A 27,990-nucleotide genomic window follows, 5' to 3' on the forward strand; every position below is an offset into this window, starting at 1 on the left:
CCTAACCTTTAAAGAACAACCTAATTTAGATTTTTTTTGGCTGAATGAAACAATCTATTACAACTGAATTAATATTACCACTAAATTATTAATGATTTGATGTATATGAATTTGAATCTTAAAAGCCTTTTAGACTTTCATAAAATGGAATTGCAAATTCAAAAGAATCAAAGGTATGCTTCTCTCTGTTTTGTAAGGATGCATAAAATTGCTCCTGCAACATCTTGTATTGAAATAATTTAAGAAACTTCCTGTGGATACATTTTCACATTGCTGATTCTGAGTTGGAATAATTATCAATTTGCCATTCAGCCCATTAAAGTGGTGATAATTTCAGACAAGCCAGTGGTTTAAATTTCCACTCTGCATTTTTCAGCATGGAAAAACTTTCTGGATTAGCCTCTTGTTGATCTTTCTTGTGCCACTATTTATCCCTCCATTTGGTCATAGTATTATTTCATGAATTCAGGGCCAGGTCATTTACTTATTTGGAAGCTTCCTACCAGGAACCCTTTATCCTATTGCCCTGAATTAGTTTCACCTTCATGTTCACTATACTTGGAGATAAAGGGAATACAAGTTATGTTTCTTTAACCTCTCCCTGTTATTTTCACAAAAAAAAGTGCAGTCTGCTCTTGTTTAGTCATTGCTTACAATTGCATTCTATTTTCAAGTTTGATCATCTACTAACCAGTGAATTTGAGCTAAGATTTGTTACATTTTGCTGTCTGGTTCTTGTTCTCTTTTTAGAAATAGAGATCACACTTTGCCGTTCTCTGGCACTATCTTTGTTTCTAAAGAATTTCAGGAAATTCTATGCAATGTCTACTATTTCTTCTTGAATTTCCTTCGGCATCTAAGGATATAAATCATCAAGAGCCCATGATTCAACTTTAGATTAAGCACTATTCCCATGTTTAGGCTCTCCAGGAGAGTGACTGCAAAATCACATTTTTAACAAAGCAATATTCCTGCCAATGACTAGAAAATTGTTATAATCTCTGGCATCAGGTGCATTATTTACTCTGGAGAAAATGGAAAGTGAAATGAATCTGAGTTTGTCAGGAGGTTCAGGCATTGTGTTGATGTTGGAATAGCATGGTAAACAAAAAAAAAAGTGTTTGCAGTTCCACTTTGTGTAAATGACATATTAGAAAACTTGTAATTAAACCTAAAGTGTTCTGTTTAATTGTTTTCATCCTTGTATCTTTAGGCTGGCATTTTGCACAAAAATAAGATATAAATTAGATAAACTGCTGTGTGAGAGTCGCTAACAAATTTGATTTTTTTGTTTGATGCATTTAATCTGATAATAATCTTTATAACTTTAATGCAGGTATTGTCTCTCATTTGCTGCATTAGTGCAATAAACAGGATTCTTTAAAACACAATATTTACTATTACTAAACAAGCTGCTGGAGCAACAGTGGATCAGGCAGTATCAGTGGATCAGATGGATGGTTGACATTTTAGGTTGAGATCCTTCATCGGGACTGAGAGTAGGGGGTGGGGTGAGGGTGCATACCCAGTATAAATAAGGGAGAGGAAAGGGTTGACAGGTGATCGACATAAAAACACATAGTAAATGCTGGAGGATCTCAGTCAGTCTCGCAGCCTCCATAGGAGGTAAAGATATATTACTGATGTTTCAGGCCTGGAAGGTGGAAGAATGGGAAGGGGAGGAGTCTAGACCAATAAACAAAAGGTGTTTGATTGGATATGATAAAAGGAAAGGAGAGAATTGACAGGCTCTGTGAAAAGATACAGAGGGAAAATGGAAGAGAGAGAGACCGAACAAGAAGAAAGGAGACAGGGGCAAGAATGTTGGGGGGTGGGGGGGAGAGGTTTTAATGAAAATGGAGGATGCTCAGAAGGAAGACGAGAGAGCCAGGAGGAAGGGGGATGATGGAAAAATAGTGAGCCATTATCCTCCTCTTCATCTGGTTCCACCTATCGCTTGCCAGACTGTCTCACCCTACCTTCTTTATACTGACTATTTCCTTCTACACTTTCAGTCCTGATACAAGGTTTTGACCCAAAATGCCTAACCTAATAGGTTCCGGCAGCAGTTTGGTTTTTTGCCCTGGATTATAGCATCTACAGACTCTTGTGTCTCTGTCTTGGTTTATAATCAATCACTATCAATTCTCCTAGGGCATTGTTCAGTATGGAAGAGACAATAGGGAGATGGATATTTTGCTTTTCTATGAGGTTTTGGATTATATGGCAAGAATTGACCGAGTGCTGAGCTGTCCTGGAGGCTCGCTCCTACTCGCAGGACAAAGTGGTGTAGGTCGTAGAACGGCCACCTGTGTCGTCAGTCACATGCATGGAGCAATATTGTTTACTCCGAAGATTTCTAGAGGATACGAGGTTAAACAGTTCAAAAATGATTTAAAGCATGTAAGTGAACCATATTATTCATTCATTTATGTATAAGACTATTATGTAGCTTTGAAAAATATGTAAATATTTTTATAAACTTACCATGTAGACTGCGTCTCTAGGTTGGCAATAGCAATGCAACATTAGCTTTAAGTAATTGAGAAATGGAATTGGGGATAATGTATCAGCATTGATAGATTTGGGATAAATGGGTATTTCTCTGGATGGTAATCAATGGTGAGCAGAGTGCAATAGTACTACACCTATACTATTGATATTGATAATGATTTTCTTGTCATATACATTGTCCAATGTACATATGCACCAAAATTCTTACTTGCTGCAGCTGCACACATTTTAAAAAGAATTCTTCCTTTCATCTCTTGTTTCCTTAAATCAATGCCATGAAGAAAAGTTTCTTACCGTCGAGCCTTTCTATGCCTCATAGTTATGCATACCTCATCAAGTCCAGCCTATCCACTCTAGCCTCATATCAAGCAACATCCTGATAAATCTCCTCTCCACCTTCTCCAAAGCAATCACATCTTTCCTAATGTGCAGTGACCAATGGTGCATACATTATTTATTCCAACATTTTATAAAGTTGTACCAAGATCATCTTACTCTTATTTTCTATGCCCGAGCCAATGAAGGCAAGCATCCTATATTTTTTATCAGCACTCCATCTACCTGTGCTTCCACCTTCAGAAATCTTTGGAATAGATTCCTCGAGAAGGTATTCAACATATTAAAGCATACATCCCCCTGGTCACATACTCTTCTCCCTCCTCTCATCAGGTGGAAGATACACCAGTTTGAAAACAAGGATACAATGATCTTGTCTGAACCTAAAAGCTGATGTTTTGCCTCTTTAATTGTACTTTTTTTCCCTTTAACACTCTACCCTGGACCTTTGTTTGATGTGATATTATCCCCTGCAATTTTGCTTTTATCCTTGCACTATGTTCCATTAAGTATAGGTTGGCTTGTCTAAGTAGCAAGCAAAACACATATTTTCACTGTATCTCAGTTCATGTGACAATAAACAATTAAAATTGAAGATTCATCACCTTACATTTATCAAGATTAAATTTAACCGGCTGTTGCCTAAACCATTTAATAGCTACTCAATAGCCAATGTTCTAATCAAATTTGCCAATTATTTTGGATATTTATGTGCAAATAAAACACAATTAAAATAGCTAGTTAAAATAATTGTAAAGAAAAAAATGACTATGTTTGCAGGTACATTTCTAACATTTTTCAGTTTCCACAAATGCTGTCTGACTTGCTGAATATTAATTTTTCTATTACATAGCTTTTTTGTTGCACTCTGATATAATGGGCAAAAAATTAAGATTGGTAGTGATTACTGTTTGGGTGCAATGGCATTTGAAGGCCACATTAATATCACATTCACTTGTGTAGCTATTTCCAGACATGGGATTAGTGCAAGAAAATGGAACTGAGATAAAATATCAGCCAAGATGTCACTAAAGGATAGAATTGCACAAGGGGCCAAATAGTCTACACCTGACTCTATTTATTATGTTTCTAAGTTCCAACAGCAGAGTAAAATAAAGTTATTTAGTTTTGAACGGATGAAGCACAGTATCTTCAACATTTACTGGATATATTGATTAAGGTTCTTGACCTATCTGAAGTAGGTTCAAGCCCATTTCTATTAACCTAATATCTGCTTCTTGTGAAGTTTGGTTTGCCCTGAACCCAGACTGCCAACCTCACTTCAAATTCTGACAGATTCCTCCTCCCAACATCCATGATAGCACATCTAATGCCCTAAAAACACTTTTGATGTCTGATTTTACAACTTAGTAAGCCTTCATGTTTTCTCCTCCAAAACACTTGACTAAGCTGTACAGGCTTCACCCACAATTCCATTTACGTTATGATGAGGTCTTCAGGCCAAAATGAGTACCCAATTATCTAACTGGAGCTTTAGCACTTTATGGATGAGAAGCCCTAAAGTATATACCTCTGAATTTCCAGATGTTATGAGCCCAGTGAACCCCAAAACCCAGCAGCAATAGAAATTCACCAAGGCAAATGGTGATTTAAACAAAAATTGTTTTTATTTATCTTAACAGGATCAAACTCTAATTTATTACTATTATCTCAACATTTTTTTTTAAACTTTAAGATTTTATAACATGAATAACATATAGGATTATGTTAAAAAAATTAAGAATAAAATAATAAAATTACAATACAATATCAGTAATCTAAATAAACTATACCCTTCCCAATAATTATTACACATTAATAACCCAACTCAAATTAGTCCAACCCCCCTTTCCCCCAAAAAATAAAGAGTGAAGAATTAATAAAGTTAATAATATATGTGAGAAAAAAAACCACTTACAAAAAAAACAAAAACATAACCGATTAAAATACTAACAAAAAGAAAAATAATTAATACTAAGATATCAGACTTAAAAAACATATTTAAATCAAACTTAAATGCATATATTTAACAGAGTTAAGATGAAACATATATTTAACTCAAACTTAATATAAAAAATTAGTAAAGTTAGTAACATTATCCATCAAAAATTCTTAAAGAATAATCAATTCTTAAAAAAAATTGTCACATAAACCACCATCTTAAAACAAAATTCAAACCTCATTTAGCATTGTACAATTCAATTTTAGTACTCTTCCACCATTTTTCCCTTTTACTCTTGAATAGTTATCCAATAAAAGCTCCAATACCACATTTAAATATCCCCAATCATTACGTTAAAATTCAGATATCCAAATAATAAAAACACATCTACAACAAAATCTATATCTTCAACAAATGGAGCATAAACCACAAACAAAATTCAAGGCTCATTAAGAATTGTACAATTCAATTTTTAACTTTCACCTTTATTCCCTTCGTTCTATAACTAAAATAGCAAAATAATATACACCAGAATTACAACTCCTTTCACCTTAAAGTTAAAGAAAAAATATAAAAAAAACTTAGCCATCCCATTCACATTTAAATTTCAGATATTCCTTATCTACTGAATAAACTTTACCAAAAAAACCACATCAATTTTTAGTTTTTTTTTAAACAATCAAATACTTTCTTATGCTTTTTTTTATATTTAAACAAAAAAAACCCTTCACTCTTTAATCTAATAATACAAAAAAAGGGAAAAAAACGGGTAGGAGGTTAAAAATACCCCCTCCCGTCTAAACCGCGCAATGCGATAACTCCCAAAAAAAAATGGGTGTGAGATAACTCACACATAGCAGATGACTTTCAGGAAATAGTGCCTATCCAGTTCTCACCCCCAACTCTCACTTCATCTTAAACTAACATCATCATTATTTAATATCCCTTTTTTTAAAAAAAAAATTAGAAAAAAAAAGAACAATTCTTCTTTTAATCAGCTCCAACTGCCGAGTCACCATTACAACCATTCCTTCTTGGAGCACAGCTCTTTTCTTCCATCTCTTGTCTCCTTAGAGATCGAGGCGGACTATGTCTCTGTTGAAACTGAGTAATTGGCAGCTCTTGAGCAAATGCTATAGCTTCCTTTGGAGAATCAAAGATCTTTGGTTGGCAACCATCTTGAAAAACCTTCAAAACAGCTGTATATCTAAAGGTTGCCTTGTAACCTTTCTTCCACAACAACTCTTTAGCAGGATTGAATTCCCATCGTTGGAACATAACTTCTTGACTCAAATCCGCATAGAAGAAAACTCGATTATTTTGAATCATCAAGATTCAAAATGTTGTGCATTTCTAATAGCCACTCGTAAAATTATTTCTCTGTCGTAATAATTCAAGCAACGAACCAAAACAGGTCTTGGACTTTGACCTGAAATAGGTCTTCTACGCAAGGCTCTGTGAGCACGTTCCAGTATTATACCTTCCGGGAAATGTTCTTGACCCAGCACCTGCGGAATCCATTCAGTAAAAAATTTTCTTGGGTCTGGTCCCTCCATACCTTCCGGCAAACCAATAATCTTTATATTGTTCCGTCTGGATTGGTTTTCCAAATATTCAATCTTTTTCACCAAATTTTTATTTTGAGTTTGTAAGTCTTCGACCATTTTGGTCACATCAAAAACTTGATCCCATATTTCGTCTATATCTTCTTCACACGAATTAAATTTATCTCTCACTTCAAGCTTAAAAGCTCCAAACTCAGCCATCTGTTGAGAATATATTTTCACCAAAGTATTAAACCTAGTACCAAGTTCAGTCATAATCTTGAATAATCCCTGCATTGTATAAGATAATTTAGATTCAAGATTCACAAAAATCTTTTCAATTGGAAGAGATTTTGGCTCAACAGATTCCTGCTTCTTCTCCAAAGGATCTTCTATTCCTTCCTTCATTCTGGTTGCCTTCCTTGTAGTATGACTGCGTGTGAAAACCCCAGCCACAGCCTCTCCAGCAATGACTGGAGGACGCTGGCCGGTGTTTTCCCCAGTCCATAATGTATTAAATTCTCCCAGTACATCAAGTTGTATAGGTTCTTGTATCTCAAAAGATGGAGTTTGCAGCGCCACCTCTACAGTTGACAAATGCCTTTGAGTAACTCTTTGTTCTAAAGGCTGTTTGGCGCCCTCTTTAGGGGGCTCTACCGATGTAACATAGAGCTCTACATCCGAACACTGTACCTCTCTCCTGGGATCCATTTCATGCTGAGTCCCGGTGTCTTTCCTGTAGGTAGGCTCCAAAATTTGAACTTTTGGAAAATGTAGTTTTTTGATGAACTGTTGTCGTTTTTACTTTGCTCTTTTCCACCAATTGTACCATCATAAGTTAAATTAACAGCACTGAAATTATCTAAACTTTTAAAGAATTTTAATGGGCATTTCTAGACAAAACAATAAGATAGAGTCAGGAGAGGACTGGAAGGCACGTCTGATCCTTACGCCATCTTGCCATGCCCCCCACTATTATCTCAACCTAGCTTAACTCCCTTCTAATTCTAAGCACACATGTATGTAATGTGTATATAAGTTCAGAAATAGTTCTGTGATTCATAATCCGACTCACTTCTCACTCCTCCAAGTTCAATGGTATCAGGCAATTCTTATATTGTGCACAGAATTTAACATTTATGAATTTCACCAGGCTTTTGTGCTTGAAAGGTAAATGGTTACCACTCAGGAAGGTTCTTGTCAGTTTTCAGAGAGAGATTTGTTGTTCTTTGGACACACACAAACTGATTCCTTTCGATCAGCCACTTCAGTGTCTTGCTGAAGTAACTTGCCCCATCAGGGTTTTCGAAATGATAACCTCATCCTTTCAGGTCACCACAGAGTTCCTTTTTGTTTCCCTTATTCGAAACATTAAGCAGCCAGTCCTCTCCTCTGCATGAACCATAAGGGCTTTGACCAGGCTGAACTAAGAGCTCACAACCTGTCTTCCAAATGGGGTTTTTCCACAAGCTTGCCAGCTTGACATGATCCAGTCCCAGCAGCTACTGCTGAACTGTAGAACTGAATTCTCTCTCCCTCTCTCCCTCTCCCTCTCCCTCCTCCGGACCTAATCTGAGTTCATTCATCTGTTTCTTTCCAAAACAATAATTCATTGCTCCACCGCATGTCCAATTAACACCTACTTGTGAAGTTCTTATAGGCATTCTTCAAAGTTTGTTCAAAGACACTCGGAGGCTGAACTGTCTGGTTTGAGCAGAGCTCCTGCATTTTATATGAGATCTTTTTTAAAGCGTTTGTATGTGACCTATACTAAAAAAAACCATGCCACAATTTCTTCTTTAAAACATATACAATATACAATATAAAATATAATCTGTCACACAGGTTACTGAATTTGGAGAGAGTAAATAAATGCCTCAGTCAAGGTTGAAGATGTTATGCTTTATTTTGTTCAAAATGAAGTTATTTTTTTCTCTTCACTAACCCCATATCCTTTGAACCCCTTAGATTTCAGATTTATTGTCAGAGAATATATATGACATCACATACAACCCTGAGATTCCATTTTCCTGATGGCATGACAGAATAACTAATTGGTAGTACAAAAAACTGTACACAGTGTAAATCATGCAAACAAATAAAAGAACTGTAAACAGATAATAAACAAACTGACAATACAGAGAGAACAAAAAGAAGATCCATAAAATGCACAAATAAGAATCTTTAAACAAATTTCTGATTGAGTTTCTTGTTGAGGAGTCAAACAGTGGGGGGGTGGGGTAGCAGCTGTTCCTGAACCTAGTGGTGCGAGTCTTGTGCTACCCATACCTCTTTCCTGATGGCAGCAATGAGAAAAATGCATGTGCTGGGAGCTGAGGATCTTTGAAGATTGCTGCTGTTCTCTGACGAAAGTGTTCCCTTTAGATATGCTCAGTTGTGAGGAGGGATTTGCTGTGATGTTCTGGACTGTGTCCACTGCCTTTTGGAAGCCATTTCCCACCACACATCTGTAGAAATTTTCAAGGGTTCCTGATGTATTACCAAACTTCTGCAAACTCCTGAGGAAGTAGAAGTGGTGACATGCTTTCCTCATAATGCCATTGGTGTGTTAGGTCCAGGAAGGATCTTCCGAGATAGTGACTCCCAAGAACTTAAATTTGCTCATCTTCTCCACCTCTGATTCTCCCAATGATCATTGGATTGTATACCTCTGGCTTTCCTTTCCTGAAGTCAATATTCTGCTCTTTAGTTTTGGTGTAATTGAGAGCAAGGTTATTTTTGTTGCACCATTCAGTCAAGTTTTCATTCCAAAGACTCTCCATCTCTAACTTGATGAATGTATTAATCATTACAATTTAGATCCAAATGTGAATTCTTAACTCGACGTGAGAATGGCCATCATTGATTGCACGTGTCATGAAAGATTCATGCAAATTTGATGTTAATTGGCCAGAATCATATCTGGAATGATGTTTTTTTTTGTTAAGCCTTTCAATCCTGAAAGATATTATTGAAGTTTCACATGGTAGTGTTCACCTCTACGTCAGAGAAACTGGACACAGACTGGGAGATCGTTTTGTTAAGCACCTTGGCTCTGACTGCTGCCACTTCCAGTGGCCACTCATTTCAATTCTCCACCGATTCCCTCGCTGACATGTCTGTCCATGGTCTCATGTACTGTCAGACTGAGACCACCCGTAAATTGGAAGAAGAACCTCATCTTCCTACGGGGCACCCTCCAACTGGATGGCATTAATATCGACTTCTCTGGCTTTTGTTGAACCATCCCCCACCACACCCTGCTTCCCCCGTTGTCTCTCCATTCCCTGTCTCCTTTCACAAAGACATGATAAAATCAATCTAGTTCCTTATCGCATACAATTAACACCTTTTGTTGGTCTGGATTGGTCCCCCATTGTTTGAAATCTGAGACTTTCTGACTTTCTTTTTTCCTTGAAGAAGGGCTCAGGGCGGAAATGTCGGCAATATATCTTTGTCTCTGTTACGAGCCCAAAGGACCCCAAAACCCAGCAGCAATAGACATTCACCAAGTCAAGTGGCTTTCAAAACAAAAGTTATTTTTAATCAACTTCAAACATGAAAATAGAATCAAACATTAACTTAACTCTATACTTAACTAACCCAAATTAACCCCCTTCTAATTCTAAGCGCACATGTATGCAATGTGTGTGTAAATTCAAGAAAAGTTTTTTGGTTCACAGTTCAATCTCATTTCTCCTTCTTCCAAGTTCTCTGGTTGCAGTCAATCGCCATACTGTGCACAGAATTTAACATGTATAAAGTTCACCAGGCTTGGTGCTTGTAAGGTAAATGTTTACCACTCAGGAAGGTTCTTGTAGGGTTTGCAGAGAGATATTTGTTGCTTCAGGATTTCCACAACTGAGGTACCATCACTAGCACCTCAGGGTCTCGCTGATGAAACTTGCCCAATCAGGGTCTTCTAGATGGTAACCTCTTTCTTCAAGCTACCACAGAGTTCCATTCCATTCCTTCCTCTATTTCAAGAGAAACATCAGACAGATAGCACTTACAGCCATCTACTGCTCTGGAATTTGCTTTCATCAGTTTCAAACAGTTTTCCTTGGATTGCACTTTTCAGTGACTTATCAGTGTCCCACATACTGACTGACTGACTGAGCTGTTAACTCAGCTCTCTCTCTTCCAACTGAAACTCCAAAGAGAGCATGTGACTCATGTCTTGCAAAACCCCACCTTCCTGAGCAAAACAACAGGAGTTCGCTTTCTTTTTCTCAAGTTGTTATCTTAGGTAAACAATCCAGAATTGACCTTCCCTGATCATTTTGCAGAAATATTTTTGTTACAAGTTTTGTATGAGGGATGGTATTGCTTTTTGTATCCCAATGTGGATTTTGAACTTCAGCTGTCAGAATTTGTATTGTGTACTCCAGTCAAAGTATTCCTTTATATATTTTCCATCATTGAATTTTTTATCCAGGTGATGCAGCTTGCAGGTCTTGATGGATATCAGGTAGTGTTGCTCCTGGAGGACTACCAATTTGTGCACACTCAGTTCCTTGAGATGGTGAACAGCCTACTATCTTCAGGTCGGTACCTATAGTTCAGAAACCATTGGATTATTGTCTGCTGAAGTACTTGAGCACCATTGTAGAGGCTTTGGGAGAATCAGTGGGTATTGATTAGCATGTGTGAGAGGGAAAGTCATAGAGAAATAAGTAGGAGATGGGATTGATATCCTGGTATGGAAAAATGGCATTAACTCAGTGGGGTGAATGACCTCCTTCTATGTTATACAGAGAAAGAGAGAGAGAGTGATTGAGATTCTTTTTCACTTTCAAAGTTTCTGAAGCAGTGGGCTAAATTCTTCAACCTTTGCTCTTTGTTGCATTTGTTTCTTTGTCTTCTCTTGTTCAGACAAATTATTTTCAGAAATCTAATTTCTGAAAATATAGAGCATATATCAAAATTGCTTTTGAGGTTATAAAATTACTTAGCTTCTGTTATCCAAAGGAGGATCCTGAAATGCATATACTTTTGTTTTAGCATTCACTATGTGCACGCTGTTTAGTTTTGCCTAACAAATATAATTTACCAGTTAGACTTCATCTATATAGACATATCATGTTTAAAATTGTTGCTTAATTCTTGTACTGAATTATGTAAGGTGAAGTGCCAGGCCTGTATACACCAGAAGAACTGGAACCATTTCTGTCACCTTTAAAAGACCAGGCTTCTCAAGATGGATTCCTTGGACCCATCTTTAACTACTTTACATGTAGTAAGTAAAATTTAAATCTGTATAGCAGCATGCATTTGTTTAGTTGGTATGGACTAGGTATCCATGTGCTCAAATTTCACAGTGAATGTAAAATCATGAAATCATATTTTATAAATCAGGAAATTTGTTGGATATTCATAGTAGACAATGCCTGTCTGGATTGGAAATCTTTGCTCTTTCCTGGTTTAGTCTACATGTGATCTTCATTTGCACAATTTGCTGTTGATTCCTCATGCTTGCAGAATGGCTACATTAAAAGGTCAGAGGTAAAACCTGATGTCCTGTTTTTGCATTCCAATTCATGTAACTTTTGATTGTTTACTCCAAAGCCTATGCCTTTCTAACAAAACATACTGTCAATGTAACACTTGGCTCTAACATGACAATGCCTCCTTCCACCCAGTTTCTCTAGCACTGTCATTTCTGTTCCATGTCATACCTTCTACACCAGTGCTCATAATGTCTTTTTGTTAACCGTAGTTTCTTCTCTGCCATAAACTGATAGTACTGTTGACCACCTCTGCTCTGTTTTCCATAATTAGTCTCTCTTACCCATTCCCCCTTCCAAATAGTGTTTATCATTTCCTTCGCTTAAACCCCAACAGCCTCCACATACTGTGGATCAATTTGCATATCCAATATAAAAAAGAAAATGGAGGAAATATCCAGCATCAGTGGAAATCCCTCCACATCTACCTTTTGTAGTTTAACACTCCTTTTACTTGGCTCACTATCCTTTTTTGTGATTTAATTTTGTGCCTTTCGCTTTTCCTCTTGTTTCTCTTCTTCCCCTTTCTGTGTCATGACTTTTTTTCTTTAACTTTTTAAAAAGTAAGTGACCTGAAACTTCTGTTTTTATGCCCAGGGTTGCCTAATCTTATGAATATTTCCAACAATTAAAAAAAATATATTTTCCATCCATCTTTTTATTCCTATAAATAATCCAAATGTAGTGTGGGTGAGTTTCCCTTCTATGGCTACTGGTTTTGTTGCTTCGTGGACTCTTCTCCAGTTTTCATTTAATCAATGCTCCATGCTAACTGATGTCTTGAACTTCCTTTTAATATTTTCTGCAGACTTTAGTGTCATGTACATCAATGCCCTTTAGAATATGATGGGAACACAACTCCATTTATAAAATTGGAGGTGCAGGCATCATATTAGAAGTAAGTTGATAGTTGAGGGTTTCAGTTGACTATTGTTAACTTTGGCTTTAAATTGGTAACTGGATGACATCTGCATGTCCTACCACTAAATCCTCATAGAAATAAGAAGAAATTTCAGCTCCATGAGCTCAGTCTGCCATTCAATTCAAGCATGGCTGATATGGCATTTAACTATTTGTATTGTTCCTAATATATATTTACCAATATACCATTTAAATGTTAGCATTTGGTCTTCTGTCGATTGATATTGTTGGAAAGGTTTCCAAGTTATCTGATGCATGCTTTCTAACAGCTGCTGGAAGGGCTTTCTCTAATTTTTAGATGATGTCCCACAATTTAAGTTGCCCCCAGAAGAGTAAATGTTTCTCTTAATTTACCCTTATCAATTGATCTTAATATTGAAAGTTTGTTCAGCTAAAACCTTTCAAGTTGCAGAGAATGTAGTCATAATTGTTATTAATGAACATGGAACAGTACAGTACAGCAACAGGCCCTTCCACCCAGAATGTCTGTGCCAAATTAAACTAAATCTCTTCTGCCTGCATGTGATCCATGCCAATCTATTTCCTCCAGATATGTATATCTATCTAAAAGTTTCTTAAATGCTTCCATTGTATCTGCTTCCACCACTACTCCAGGGACCTACCATTCTCTGTGTAAAATAAAAGCTTGCTTAACACATGTCCTTTAAATTTTTTCCCTCTTATTTTAAATACATGTTGTCTAATATTTGACATTTCTGACCTATTTACGCTTCTTATAAATGAATTTCAGTTCTTCCCTCAGCCTCTGCTATTCTAGAAAAAAATGTACAACCTCTCCTTATAGCTCATAGCCTCTTATCCAGGCAGCACCCTGGTAAATCTTTTTAAACATTTAAAAATTTAACAGTACAGTAATAGGCCCTTCTGTCCCATGAGCCCATGGCACCAAAATACCCCAATTAGCCTGCAAACTGTATTCATTTTAAAGCCTTCACACCCTTCCTGTAATTGGGTAACATGAATTACATGATCCAAATGCAACTCAACCAAAGTTTGATGGGGGGAGTCACGTGATGGAGTAGTGGCCTGTCGGGAAAAACAGCACTCTCCAGAAAAATAGGAAAAAACTTAGGAAAAGACAAAGCACAACAAAAATAAAATATAAGAAATAGAAGATAAAGTGACAGAGAAGAGAAAGAAGATGGCACCCAAGAAGGAGAAAGTAAAAACAACCGAAAAAAAAGTAGAAAAGTCGCCGGAGAAGAAAGAAGAAGACCTTACCTGCACAAAGGAACAGGGAGCTGTGGTGGCGAGGAGTGCCCAATCCCCGAGTTAGTGCCTGCCCTGCGGAGTCGCGACCTTCCGACTGGTGGACTTCAAAAATGGCTCTCGGAGCCAAATAAAAGTGCACAGTGCGCAATCAAAAGAAAAAGAGGACACCTACGGGAGGGGGGCTCAGCAGAGGAGTGGGCAGCCACAGTGCAAACAGCTGAGGGACGCCAGAGGCCAGGGCACTCAGCTGGAGGACGAGGCAGGGTGTAGAGGAGGGAGCGAGGAAATAGACAAGGGAGAAAGACGGAGGGGTGACCGACAAGAGGATCAATGACAGGAGGCCCGACAGACGAGCAGCCCAGGAGGGGAGGACCAACAACAAGAGGCCCACCAAGAGGAGGCCTGACAAAGAGATACAGGCAGCTCAGAAGAAAAGAAAACACAAAACACGGGTACAGACACTGAAGAAGAGGAAGAAGACGACCAAGATCTTCACAGAGAAATAGAAGGTAAAACTGATAGACAGAATATAGATAAAGCTTTTTTTTGAAGAACAAATGAGATCATTAAAAGAATGGTTATCATTAGAATTTAGTGCAATTAAAAGGAAAATTAAAGAGCAGAAGATAAAATGCAAAGTTTAGAGCTGGTCATGACAGAAATAGGGAAAAGAGTAGAGAATGTGGAAGAGCAGGAAACAGCTGTAGAAATGGAAGTTTATGATTTAAGAGAAAAATTGGAAGATAGTGACAAAGAAATTAAAGAGACACAAGAGTTGTTATCTCAGAAAATTGATATGTTGGAAAATTATAGTAGGCAAAACAACATAAAAATAGTGGGCCTGAAGGAGGGTGAAGAAGGCACAGACACGAAGGAATTTATAAAAGGATGGATCCCGAAGGTCCTGGGAATGACAGAAATGCAGGAAGAAATGGAAATAGAAAGGGCACACAGAGCACTAGCACTGAAACCGCAGACACATCAAAAACCAAGATCAATCTTAGTAAAATTTTTGAGATATACTACAGGAGAAAATATACTGGAACGGGCAAGGAATAAAATTAGAGAAGATAATAAGCCATTAGAATACAAGGGTCAAAAAATTTTTTTTAACTCAGACATAAGTTTTGAACTCTTAAAGAGGAGGATGGAGTTTAATACAGCGAAAATGATTTTATGGAAAGAAGGTTATAAATTGATGTTAAGACATTCAGCCGTGCTTAAAATATTTATACCCGGGGAGCAAAACAGACTGTTCTTGGATCCGGAGGAAGCACAAGAATTTGCAGTACGTTTGCAGGACAGAAGAAGAGATGAAGAGTTTTAACAAGAATGAAGAATGGCAATAAAGTATATATAAAGATGTAAAAATATTGAATATGCAAAGAACTAAAGAGGTAAAAGAGAAGGGAAAGAAGTAAGGGAGAAAAAAAAGGAGAGAACCTTGTTATATGTGTGTATATATTTAAAAAAAAGTATTTTCTGGGGGGTGCTGGGGGGAGAGGGAATAACTGTCACTGCAAAATCAGTTGACGCTTGCAAGCAAGATCGTAATCCAAATGGAAAGGGGAGTTGTGGTTGCCCAGCAAGGGATAAGGGGCAACTCAGAGAGGTGGGGGGGAGCATTTGGGGTTAAGCTCTTATTGGGTGTGGGAACTGTTGGGGTGTTTTATGTTTTAAATGTGTTGTCGTACATTGAGTTTAATAAGGGAAAACTAAGAGATGAAAATGGGAAAAAGGGGGATGGAGGAGGCAAGGAGGTGGAAAAGAGGTGTAAGCAAGATATAAGATGGCCACGTTGAACTATATGACTATAAACATTAATGGAATACATAACCAAATTAAAAGGAAGAGGCTACTAAATTTATTGAAGAAGGAAAAAATAGATATAGCATTTGTGCAGGAAGCGCATCTAACTGAAGTGGAACATAACAAATTAAAGAGAGATGGGGTAGGACATGTAGCAGCAGCATCCTATAATTCAAAAGCTAGAGGTGTAGCCATATTAGTTAACAAAAATGTACCAATCAAAATAGAGGAGGAAATAATAGATCCAGCAGGGAGGTATGTAATGATAAAGTGTCAGATATACTCAGAATTTTGGAATTTGCTCAATATATATATGCGCCTAACGAGAAGGATCAAAAGTTTATGCAGGATATTTTTTTTGAAGATTGCAGACACACCAGGAAATATATTGATAGCAGGGGATTTTAACCTTAATTTGGATCCATTGTTGGATAAAACTGGACAAAAGACAAGCAAAAAGAACAGAGTAGCCAAATTTCCTGCCAAATGCAGGAAATGAAACTTATGGATATATGGAGGAGGCAACACTCAAGAGGGAAGGAATATTCATATTATTCGAGTAGGCACAAAACATACTCAAGAATTGATATGTTTTTGTTGTCTGCCCACATTCAAGGGAGAGTTAGAAAAACTGAGTATAAAGCTAGACTACTATCAGATCATTCACCCCTGTTATTAGCAATAGAAGTGGAGGACATCCCACCAAGAACATATAGATGGAAGTTAAACTCCATGCAACTTAAAAGGCAGGAATTTAGAGAGTTTATTGAACGCCAAATTAAAATCTATTTTGAAATAAACACGGAATCAATGAAAGACAAACTTATATTATGGGACGCAATGAAAGCCTTCATTAGAGGACAGAAATAAGTTATGTAGCTAAGATGAAAAAGGATTACAATTGGGAAATAGAGCAGCTGGAAAGGGAGATAGTAAGTACAGAAAAGGAACTAGTAAAAAGGGATGATATAATGAAAAGGAAAGAATTGGTGGACACAAAAAAAACCAGAACATTACAAACGTATAAGGTGGAGAAGAACATAATGAAAACAAAGCAAAAGTATTACGAACTGGGAGAAAAAACACATAAAATATTAGCCTGGCAACTTAAAACAGAACAAGCTAAAAGAACTGTATTTGTATCAAGGGAAAATGACAAACAAATTACATATAACCCAACAGAGATTAATGAAAACTTTAAGGAATTTTATGAACAATTATACCAAACTGAGAACGAGGGGAAAGATGATAAAATAGAGGAATTTTTAGCTAAAATTGAACTGCCAAAATTGCAAGAAGAGGAACAAAACAAACTAATAAAACCATTTGAAAAAGAGGAAGTACAGGATATATTAAAAAAGCTGCCGAACAATAAAACACCAGGAGAGGATGGATTTCCAATAGAATTTTATAAAACATTTAAAGAGTCATTAATTCCTCCTCTCCTGGAAGTAATGAACCAGGTAGAAGAAACACAAAACTTGCCAGATTCATGTAAGACAGCAATAATTACAGTAATACCAAAGATTGGGAAGGATCCATTAACACCAGCATCATATAGACCAATATCTCTACTTAACTCAGATTATAAGATAATAGGGAAATTATTAGCAAACTGATTGGCCGATTGTGTACCAAAAATAGTAAAACAAGATCAAACTGGATTTATTAAGAAAAGACGAACAGCGAATAATGTCTGTAAACTTATTAATCTAATTCATGCAGCTCAAGGAAATAAGAAACCAACAGTGGCTGTTACTTTAGACACAGAAAAAGCCTTTGACAGAGTAGAGTGGAACTACTTATTTAAAGTATTACAGAAGTTCAATCTACCAGAAAAATATATATATTGGATTAAAACATTGTATAATGGACCGTTGGCGAAGGTAGCAGTAAATGGATATGTATCGAATCAATTTAAATTAAGTAGGTCAACTAGACAGAGATGTCCATTATCCCCCTCAATGTTCGCCTTTGCAATAGAACCTTTGGCAGAACTGATAAGAATAGAAAATAAAATAAAAGGGATAAAAATAAGGGAGAAGGAGTATAAAATCAGCTTATTTGCAGATGATATCAGAGTATACCTAACAGAACCAGAGATATCAATAAAAGAATTACATAAGAAATTGAAGGAATATGGACAAATATCGGGGTACAAGATCAACCCAAATAAAATTGAAGTAATCAAAATGAGTAACGCGGGTTATACAGAATTTAAAAAAGAATCACCATTTAAATGGCAAGCGCATGCAATCTGATACCTAGGTATCAGGTTAGATAATAACTTAAGCCACTTGTACAAACTAAATTATCAACCACTAATAAAGAAATTGCAGGAAGACTTAGAACATTGGAAAGAATTACTGCTAACGTTGATTGGGAGGGTAAACTGCATTAAAATGAACGTGTTCCCAAGGATACAATACTTATTTCAAACATTACCAATTCCCTTAACAGAAATTTTGAAAAATGAACTAAAGAGAATAATAAGGAAATTCTTGTGGAAAGGGAGGAAACTGAAGATAGCATTAGATAAATTAACAGAGAGGTATAACCAAGGTGATTTGCAGTTACCAAACTTTAGAAATTATTATAGAGCCGCACAATTAAGGTATTTATCAGATTTTTACCAGACAAGGGAAAAACCAGACTGGACTAAGATAGAACTAGATAAAATAGGTGAGAGGTACCGGAACATATACTTTATAAATGGGATGAAAAGTTGGTGCAATATAAATGCTCACCAGTATTGCATCATTTACTTAATACATGGAAGAAGATCCACTCAGAAAGGAAAAAAACGAATGACCAAATACCAAAATTATTATTGACGCAAAATCCACTAATCCCTTTTACAATAGATAACCTTTTCTTTAGAGAATGGGAGAGAAAAGGAATTAAAAGAATAGAAAATTGTTTTTTGTGAAATAATTTATTAACATTTGAGCAGTTGAAGTACAAATATGGAATAACTCATGGTACAATGTTTGCATATCATCAATTGAAAGCTTATTTAAAGGATAAATTGGGAAACAGCTTGAGATTACCTGAAGGAAGCAGCTTTGAATATGTGATTACAGACACAATGATAATTAAAAGATTTATAACCAACATGTACATTAAGTTGCAAGATAAAGAAAATGAAATAAACTATAAACCAAAGCAGAAGTGGGAAAAGGATCTAAACATCAAGATAAAAAAAGAAGTATGGGAAAAATTATGTTCTGGAACTATGAAGAATACAATAAACACAAGGTTACGCATGATGCAGTATAAATGGTTACACAGGGTATTTATCATTCCTCAAAAATTAAAAGAATGGGATTCAACATTATCAGATAGATGTTTTCGCTGTAAGATAGAAATGGGAACAACAATACATGCATTTTGGGCATGTACGAAAGTGAATACGTTTTGGGAAGAATTAAATCAGATATTAAATAAAATCACAAAAAATAACATGCCAAAAAATCCAGAGATCTTTCTTTTAAGTAACGTAAGAAGTAAAGAATTAGGCCTCAAATTGGATAAAACACAAAAAAGATTCATCATGATAGCCTTAGCACTAGCAAAAAAATGTATGATGTCAACTTGGAAAATGGAAGAGAGCATGAGAATACAGCAATGGTACATGGAAATGAATAAATGTATTCCATTGGAAAAAATAACATATAATTTAAAAAATAAAGTCACATTGTTTGAACAAATTTGGGAACCATACATGGAGCATAACAGGAAGAGCTTGCCTAGGACCTCCATCCCCTAAAACAAAATGACTCGAGTCAGCGTGTAACAAATAGATGGTGCATTTTTCTTGTTTATTTTCCTTTGTGTGAAGATATTGTTTTATGGTTTTATTGTATTGTATATGTTGAATATTTATGGGTTTTGGAGGAGGGTGGGAAGAGGGGAGGGAGGGAAAGGGGAAAAAAGGGAGAAAATGCCATTGTGTAAATTTAATGAGAAACACTTGTACATATTTTTGATTGATATGGTTCACAGTGTGAAAAATAAAAAATTATAATTACAAAAAACAAAGTTTGATACAGCTGCATCATGAATTCTTTACTCATTTACACAAAGGTTGGACCAATAAAGGTTAGCATGCCATGTGCCTTCTTTAGCAACCTATCTATTTGCATGGCCACTTTCAAAGATCTTTGGATCTAGAACCCCAGATCTGTCGGTACATCCAAATATTAGTTATATGCTTTTCCCTTACCTTTGACTTCCCAAATATGACACCTTACAATTGCTTGGATTAGACTCCATCTGCCATCTGTATCCTGCTGTATCATTTGATTGATATCTACATTGTCCACAATTCAACCAATATTTGTGACATCTTCAAACGTACTAACTCAAACATCCCCTTTTCAAAATCATTAAAGTATATCATGAATGGTTGCTGACCTAGTACTGACCCCCTGCATCACTCTGCTCACCACTGATTGCCAGTCTGCGTTATTTTTGTAAATCTATGCTGTGCTCAAGGTGAACTGTGTGTCCATAGCATAATTTTGTACAGTTTTGTAAACCTTTTCTCTAGATATATAGATCTTGATTTCATTATTTTTTCTATATTATTTTCTGTACCAGTACTTGACACAAATGATCTGTGGACATGGAGCATCACATTTCCTATCATTTGTATTTTGAATTCCCTTATACAATGCCATGTGAGATTGACTATTATTCTATCTAATTTTGCCATAGAATTTAGTTTTTAATTCAAAATGCAACAAGAATGTTCACTTTATTTTATAGGAATTCAACAAAACCTGCATGTTGTTCTTATTATGGACAGCACTAACTCCAATTTTACAATTAATTGTGAAAGTAACCCAGCTTTTTACAAGAAATGTGCAGTGCAGTGGATGGAGGAATGGACTAATAAGAGCATGAAGAAAGTAAGTGAAGGACCTTTAAGAGTTCTGCATTTTTGTGCATTTTTCATCGAGTTACTCTTCAAGCAGATGCTCTGAAGATATTGTTGAATCTTTAAAACAGGTGTTGAATTCTAGAGGGAATATTATTTGGAAAAAATTATTTTACATTTCTTTGTTGACTGTAAATGGACTTGAAAAAAACACTTGTACATGTTGTTTGTATAGCAGAGAAAAACAGATTTCATATTGATTTTCTTTATCAGCAGAAAGACGTTGTTTAGCAAGAGAGAGTTCAGGGTGGAAGTTTGTTCACAGTTGCGTTCAGTAAATATGCATAATCGCGATATGTCAGCATTGCCCTCTACGGTAGACGAAAGTTAAAGGTTTTCATGTATGTTACATTCTAAATGTAGTATTACGTGAGAATAATGGAACCTTTACCTTTTATTTTAACCTTGTTAATTGATATCACTTGTAAGGGTGGTCGCCTGTACTATTTTATAGGCTTTTCATTTGCACAGAAGGCAAATGTTTACCAATAATGATAGAAAATGCTTGAAAACTTCAGCCAAACAGTGTCTATAGAAAGAGAAACTATTTAACATTTTGGTCAGGGAGAAAATTCTGTAAAAGAGTCCATGACCTGAAATGTTAAATGGTTTCACATTCCACAAATGCTGCTCGCCTAGCTGAATTCTTCTGATATTTTTGTTTTTCGTTTCAGATTCCAATATCAGCAATTTTATTTGTTTTCCAGAATTTTTCTTATAATTTTATAAAATTATACACAGATCAAGAATGTGCAAAAAATGAAGCTATTTAGTTTTGTGTGGAGATATGTCATGAATCCATTTATTTCTGTAGTCCTACATTAGAACCTTAGCTTTTGAAAATTCATCAAAATAAACTGGGTGCCATTAATTCACTGTATTAATGATTATTATATTTTGAGCACAATATCCAATGCCACTATATCTCAGAGACTGGTATGACAGTATTTAGAGGTGGTTTGGGAGGAATTGTTAGAGCAGTTTGCTCACACACACATATTGTAAAACACAGAATAGTTGCAGGACTTCTGCAGAATGCTTTTTGCAGGAGGCAACAAAGTATCGACAGCAGCTTGCCTGGGAGAGCATGTGATCTTTGCAGGCAGAGGAGAAGAGTTTTGATCTCGGAGAGGGAGGGTGTGAAACAGAGAGAGGAGTCATAGAAATCTGTTCCAGAGGGACAAGCTGACAAACTTTGGAAGGCTGCCTAGTCAAAGGAGAAGACTGGCGATCTGAAAGGTGACCTGAAAGAAAGAGGATCATCTGGAGAGCCCTGAAGGGGGCAAGTTTCGTCAGCAAGACTGATTGAGAAGCAATCGGTTCTCTCTGAAAACCAGCAAGAACCCTCCTGAGTGGTAACCATTTGCCTGTTAGGCCCCAAAGCCTGGTGAACTTTGTTAATGCTAACTTCTGTGCACAGTAGAAGAATTGCCTACAACCAGTGAGATTGGACTGTGATCCAAAGAACTTTTCTAATCTTAAATATACATTACACATACCTGTGCTTAGTATTAGAAGGGGGATTAAATAGTTAGGTAGGTTAAGTAATAAGTTGAAGTTCAATTCTGTTTCCTTGTTCAAATATAATTAAAAACTACTTTTGTTTAAGTAATCCTGTGTTGTGGTGGATTTCTATTGCTGCTGGTGTTTGGGGTCCTCTGGACTCCATAAACCTGGTTAACTTAAATTCTCTTATAATTGCTTTAGATTATGGCCTTTTAACAAAGGATTTGTAATTTCCAGTCTTTTCTGTAATTTTTAGGTTCAAAACAGTAATTTGACAATGGTCTTAAAAACTGAAGATTTATAAAATGGGAATCTTAGCAAGATGTGTAATAAGAAATGAAGAACCAAAAATAATGCCTCAGAAATCAAACTGAACCGCAGATGTTAGAAATCTAAATAAAAACATAAAATACTGGAAATGGTCAGCAGTTCAGGCAGCATTTTAGATTTCATATTTATTGTCAGAGTACATAAATTGCTGTTTAAGGTATAGGCACAGGGAGAGCAGCAGCGGCCCCGGCCCCGGTCCGGGCGAAGGGTAGACGGCGGCGGCCACGATCCGGACAGGAGCAAGGGGGAGACGGCGGCCCCAGTCCGGGCACAGGGAGAGCAGCAGCGGCCCCGGCCCCGGCCCCGGTCCGGGCGAAGGGTAGACGGCGGCGGCCACGATACGGGCAGGAGCAAGGGGGAGACGGCGGCCCCGGCCTCGGTCGAGTGAGGCAGGCGGAGGCCCCGGTCCGGACAGGGAGTGGGAGGCGGTGGCCCCAGTCCAGGCACAGGGTGAACTGCGGCGGCCTCGGCCCCGGTCCGGGCAGTATGGACCGACCTAGGAGGGGAGGCAGGCCCCTCCAGCCCGGGTAAGAAACCTGCATAGGAGAAGGCCACTCCGATATAAAACCTACGACCCAAGGACCTCGCTGCCACGTCCCAGCTTGCTTGGCCACGGCACACGAACCATGGGTGTAAAGGGTGGGGCCAGTACTGCGCGCACTGCACTCCACCTAAAAGCTCCTTTGCGCAGGCCCGAGTCCATAAATCTTCGTCCGCGAAGCCAAGCCAAAGAAGACATAAATTGCATCACATACAAACCTGAAATTCTTTTTCCTGCGGGCAGAGTGACCACTTATTGATAGTGCAAAAAAAATCTGTACACAACATACACATGTAAACAAAGAACTGTAAACAGATAATGAATGTAAACAAACTGCATTACTGAGATAATAAAAACATCAAAGTGCACAAGTGTGAGTCCTTAAATGAGTCCCTGATTGAGTTTGTTATTGAGGAGTCTGATGGTGGAGGTGTAGCAGCTGTTCCTGAACCTGGTGGTGCGAGTCTTGTGGCACCTTGCCGATGTCAGCGGCAAGAACAGAGCATGTGGCATGTGCTGGATCGTGTGGATCCTTGATAATTGTTGTTGCTCTCTGACAGTATTGTTCCCTGTAGATGTTCTCAGTAGTAGGGAGGGTTTTGCCTGTGATGTCCTGGGCTGTGTTTACTACCTTTTGGAGGGTTTTATGCTCTGGGGTATTGGTGTTTCTATGGCAGGCCATGATGCAGTCAGTCAGTACCCTTCCTGTAGAAATTTGCCAGGGTTTCTGATTGTCATACCAAACCAAAGCAAACCCCTGAGGAAGGGAATGCCATTAGTGTGTTGGGTCTAGGAAAGATTCTCTGAGAGAGTGACTCCCAAGGACTTACATTTGCTCACCCTCTTCAATTCTGATTCCCCCAATGATTCACCGATTTGTATACCTATAGCATTCCCTTCCTGAAGTCAACAATCACCTCCTTGGTTTTGGTGACATTGAGTGCAAGGTTGTTGTTGGTGCACCATTCATCCAAGTTCTCAATCACCCTCCTGTATGCTGACTCATCACCTTTCTTTATACAATCCACTACCGTGGTATTATCAGCAAATTTGTAGATGGTGTTACTGTCGTATCAAGCCACACAGTCGTAGGTGTAAATTGAGTAGAGCAGGGGGCTAAGAACGTAGCCTTGTGGTGCTCCAGTACTGATGGAGATTGAGGAGGAGATGTTCTTAACAATCCTCTCTGATTGTGGTCTGGAGGGAGGTAAGGAAATGCAGGATCCAAGTACACAGTGGGGTTTTGAGCCCCAGGTCTTGGAGTTTGCTGATCAGCTTTGAGGGGATAATGGTGTTAAATGCTGAACTGCAATCAATAAAGAGCATCCTGATGAATGTATCTTTACTGTCCAGATGTTCCAGGACCTTGTGTACAGCCAGTGAGATGGCATCCACCAATTGTTGCTACAATAGGTGAACATGTCGCCGCTCAGACAGGAGCTGATATGCTTCAACACCAGCCTTACAAACATTTCATCACTGTTGATGTAAGTGCTACTGGTTGATAGTCATTAAAGCAGGTTATTACATTCTGTTGGGAACGGGTATGAATGATGCCTGTTTGAAACAGATGGGTACCATGATCTGCTAGAGGGAGATGTTGAAGATATCCATGAATACATTGGTAAGTTGTGTCTATGGAAAAGGTTACCACTAATGTTAAAGATCCAGGATCTTTTGAACTGAGAAGGACAAACAAAATAAGGAAGTACTTAGTAAATGATCAGACACTAAAAAGTGTAAAGGTACAAAAGGATCTTGAAAGTGCATGTTCACAGCTTCCTGGAAGTTACAAGATAGAAAAGAAGTTAAAAAGGCATGTTGATTATTTAGCTTAGCAGAGAAGTCAGTAATTATAGGTTTTAATGTAAAATAATTGTTGAATGATTCAAGGGAAGTTGAGGAGGAATGTTTTTCACCCATTTAGTAAGGTGATAGGGAAAGAAACCCTCTTCACATTGAAATGAAGTACAGGTACTCCCTGACTTATGACCGTAATTGGGATTGAAGGATCAGTAGTATCTCAAAATGAACATAAATTGGAATTTTGCCCATGTGCATGGAGTTCTGAAGTCTTAAAGCAAACTTTTTAATAAAATGTTGTATTTGACAAACTATAACAGGGTATGTAAGAGCATACTTACTTTGTTAGTCAGCGTCCTGGTGTCCATAGGCAGGCAGCGGCCATCTTGGCTCCTGTGTGCAGGAGCAGGTCTTCAGTGGTGCATGCGCGGTGGGTTTATGTATTAGAGTTCGGTTGGCGCATGCGCGAGAGTTGTTACCTGACGATATTGAATTTGTGCTCTTAACTCTTGTGCATGCACCAACCGAGCTCCAATACACAAACTCCAAAACATGTTACTTTGTGTGCCTTTAATGAACAAACAAAGGAAAAAAAGTGTATTTTTTGTAAATGACAATGAAGGAATCTTGAAGATTAACATTTTGAAATGATTTGGAACAGAAATGGGAGGAAAAACATTTCTCATAAATGTATAATTAAAGCTAGAATTACAGATTGCAGCCCAAGAAGATAGTGTGCTTAGTGAATAAAATATGGAATATTGCTCATCCTAAAATGGCACGGTCTTAGTAAAAAGGACTTTGATGAAAAAATTCTATAAAATTAAATGTCAAATTAGGTTACTGAAGACACTTCCACGTATAGAGGTAGTGATATTTCAAATGTGAAACTGAAAATCCTGATGCATAATAAACTGAATTATGCTGGCTGACAGCTGAAAGTTCTGAAGGATAAACTATTGACTATTAGCTATTTGTGCTTCAGTGATCCTTGAATTTCTGCCTGTGTGATGTCAAACACTGAAGTGCAAAACATAATGAAGGTCACATGCTGATATATGTGGCTGTCTCTTTCACTGGTGGATTTACCATTGAGTCCAGAGGTGGAACCATAACTTTCAGAAGGGAGGGTCTGGATGCATTTTGCATCATATCCTTACCCTTTTTCCATGTAAAGAATGCGTAAAAATCGCAGCACTATTAATTTGAATGCTGTGCACAACAGTGGGTACCATATTTAAATTTTGTAACAGTCTACAAAAACTTAATATGCTTTTGATTTTTTTATATAGAAAATGAAATAATGTTTACTTTATGATAGGCTAAACAAGTTGATTAACTCTTTTGACTATCAGAGATGTTTAAAATCGTTAAAAGTCTTGAGCTGTCACGAGCTATTTGGAGATTATAGGGCCTTCAACTGTGATGCCTGAGGCATAATTTGATGTTTGGACCCTGTTCCAGCACGCTGAATGTCTTGGACGTGAGAGGTCAGCATGTCTGGCTTCCTAGAACTGGAAAATATAAACACGGATGGGCACAGATGCCGGACAGTGAATTCAATCAGGACTGTCTTGTTAGCTTTTTATTAGCCAAATCAATGTGTTTTCCTTATACTCAAAGACAAAATTTTCTTGTAAGTTATTTCTCACAAATAGCATTCAAATGACAGCAATCTGCTTCAAGAGTATGAATTAATTTGATTTTATGTTACCTATATCTGTTCTTTATAATCAATTACCTGCACCTTCTAATTCTTTAAAAATTCAGCTACCGGTATTCTGCCAAAATTGTGGCTGCATTTTTCTCTCTTTATTTTTCTGAGTTGCTTTGATTAATTGACCTCACCAATTTTACTTCCATCTATTCAGAGATATTGATTTGTATAATGAAATTTTATGTGACCAATTAATAATTTGCAAGAACTTTTAATTTGTTTCAGATTCCTGATATGTTGTTTTCATTGAGCCATGGAAAAGAGACAAAAGGAAAATCTCGTAGAAATTCCATTTCTGGTTAGTTCACTCTGAATCTAATGTTATATCAGTTTCATAAATTGCAATTCTGTTCCTAGCAGTTTCAACTAGTCCATATTGCAGCACTTAGTTTGGATTTTGCAGTTAAATTTCACAATTTATCTCTTCCAATACAGTACTATAAAATTTAAATTAGTATTAGACTTCAAATTTTATTATGGCAAGTATAAGTGTAAAACTGCTTATGCAATGTTTCAATAAAATGGGTCAGTATATGAGACATGGAACACCAGTAATGGAAATAGTTCAGCTTGTATGGACTTGCATAATTAATCAAGTGAAACAGTGATGAATGTGATAAACTTTGAATGCTCTGTTTCTAAAATGTAGAGACTCAACAAATTGTGTGCCCCTTATATGAAGAGTATTAATATTTCTAACTGATTGATAGGAAAGCACAATTAAATAGGAGTTTTTCCATATTAATATGGTTGGATTATTTTTAATGTTAGCTGACTCACTGGCAGCAGCATGGCCAGTGGTGATCTGCAGTAGTGGACTGACCTGTTTAATACTCCATGACAATTCCATCACAACTCCAGTAGTAAATCTCCAGAGTGGTGTTTCAACAATGACTGTAATCAGTACTGTAAGATTTGATCTCTTTAAACAATGGGAGTCAGAGCCATGATAAGACAGTCTGAATTTTGATAACTCCCAGTATAAATATTTGCATATCTGAGCTTCTTATTCAACTTCCAAAATATATGTGTGTGTGTATGTATTTACGAGGCTCTAAAGGCTGTGTACGGCCCCTCACCCCAAGTCCAAAGTCCGCTGCGCAGCTCAGACGGCAAAGTCCTCCTCAGCGACAAGATGTCCATCCTCAACCAATGGTCAGAACACTTCCAATCTCTTTTCAGTGCCAACCGCTCAGTCCAAGAATCCGCCCTGCTCCAGCTCCCTCAACAGCCCTTAAGGCTAGAGCTGGATGAGGTCCTCACCCGGGAAGAGACATATAAGGCAATTGAACAACTGAAAAGTGGCAAAGCAGCAGGTATGGATGGAATCCCCCCCAGAGGTCTG

The 27,990-nt window shown here is 37.3% G+C and overlaps 1 protein-coding gene across 9 annotated transcripts in view; it reads left to right on the top strand.

The window, feature by feature from the left end:
• The window catches only part of dync2h1 (dynein cytoplasmic 2 heavy chain 1), a 509,574-nt gene that overhangs the window by 186,484 nt on the left and 295,100 nt on the right, over window positions 1-27,990 (top strand). For all 9 annotated transcript variants that reach the window (XR_011342189.1, XM_069891176.1, XM_069891173.1 and 6 more), the window contains 5 exons: window positions 2,155-2,403; window positions 10,775-10,883; window positions 11,462-11,575; window positions 20,577-20,719; window positions 26,871-26,943. Coding sequence is in view for 8 of the 9 variants with exons in the window: in XM_069891176.1 (XP_069747277.1) it covers window positions 2,155-2,403; window positions 10,775-10,883; window positions 11,462-11,575; window positions 20,577-20,719; window positions 26,871-26,943 (688 nt within the window). In the remaining variant the exon portion in view is untranslated. The remainder of the gene's footprint in view (window positions 1-2,154; window positions 2,404-10,774; window positions 10,884-11,461; window positions 11,576-20,576; window positions 20,720-26,870; window positions 26,944-27,990) is intronic.

Source organism: Narcine bancroftii, chromosome 7 (assembly GCF_036971445.1).
Source record: "Narcine bancroftii isolate sNarBan1 chromosome 7, sNarBan1.hap1, whole genome shotgun sequence".
Classification (NCBI taxonomy): Eukaryota; Metazoa; Chordata; class Chondrichthyes; order Torpediniformes; family Narcinidae; genus Narcine; species Narcine bancroftii.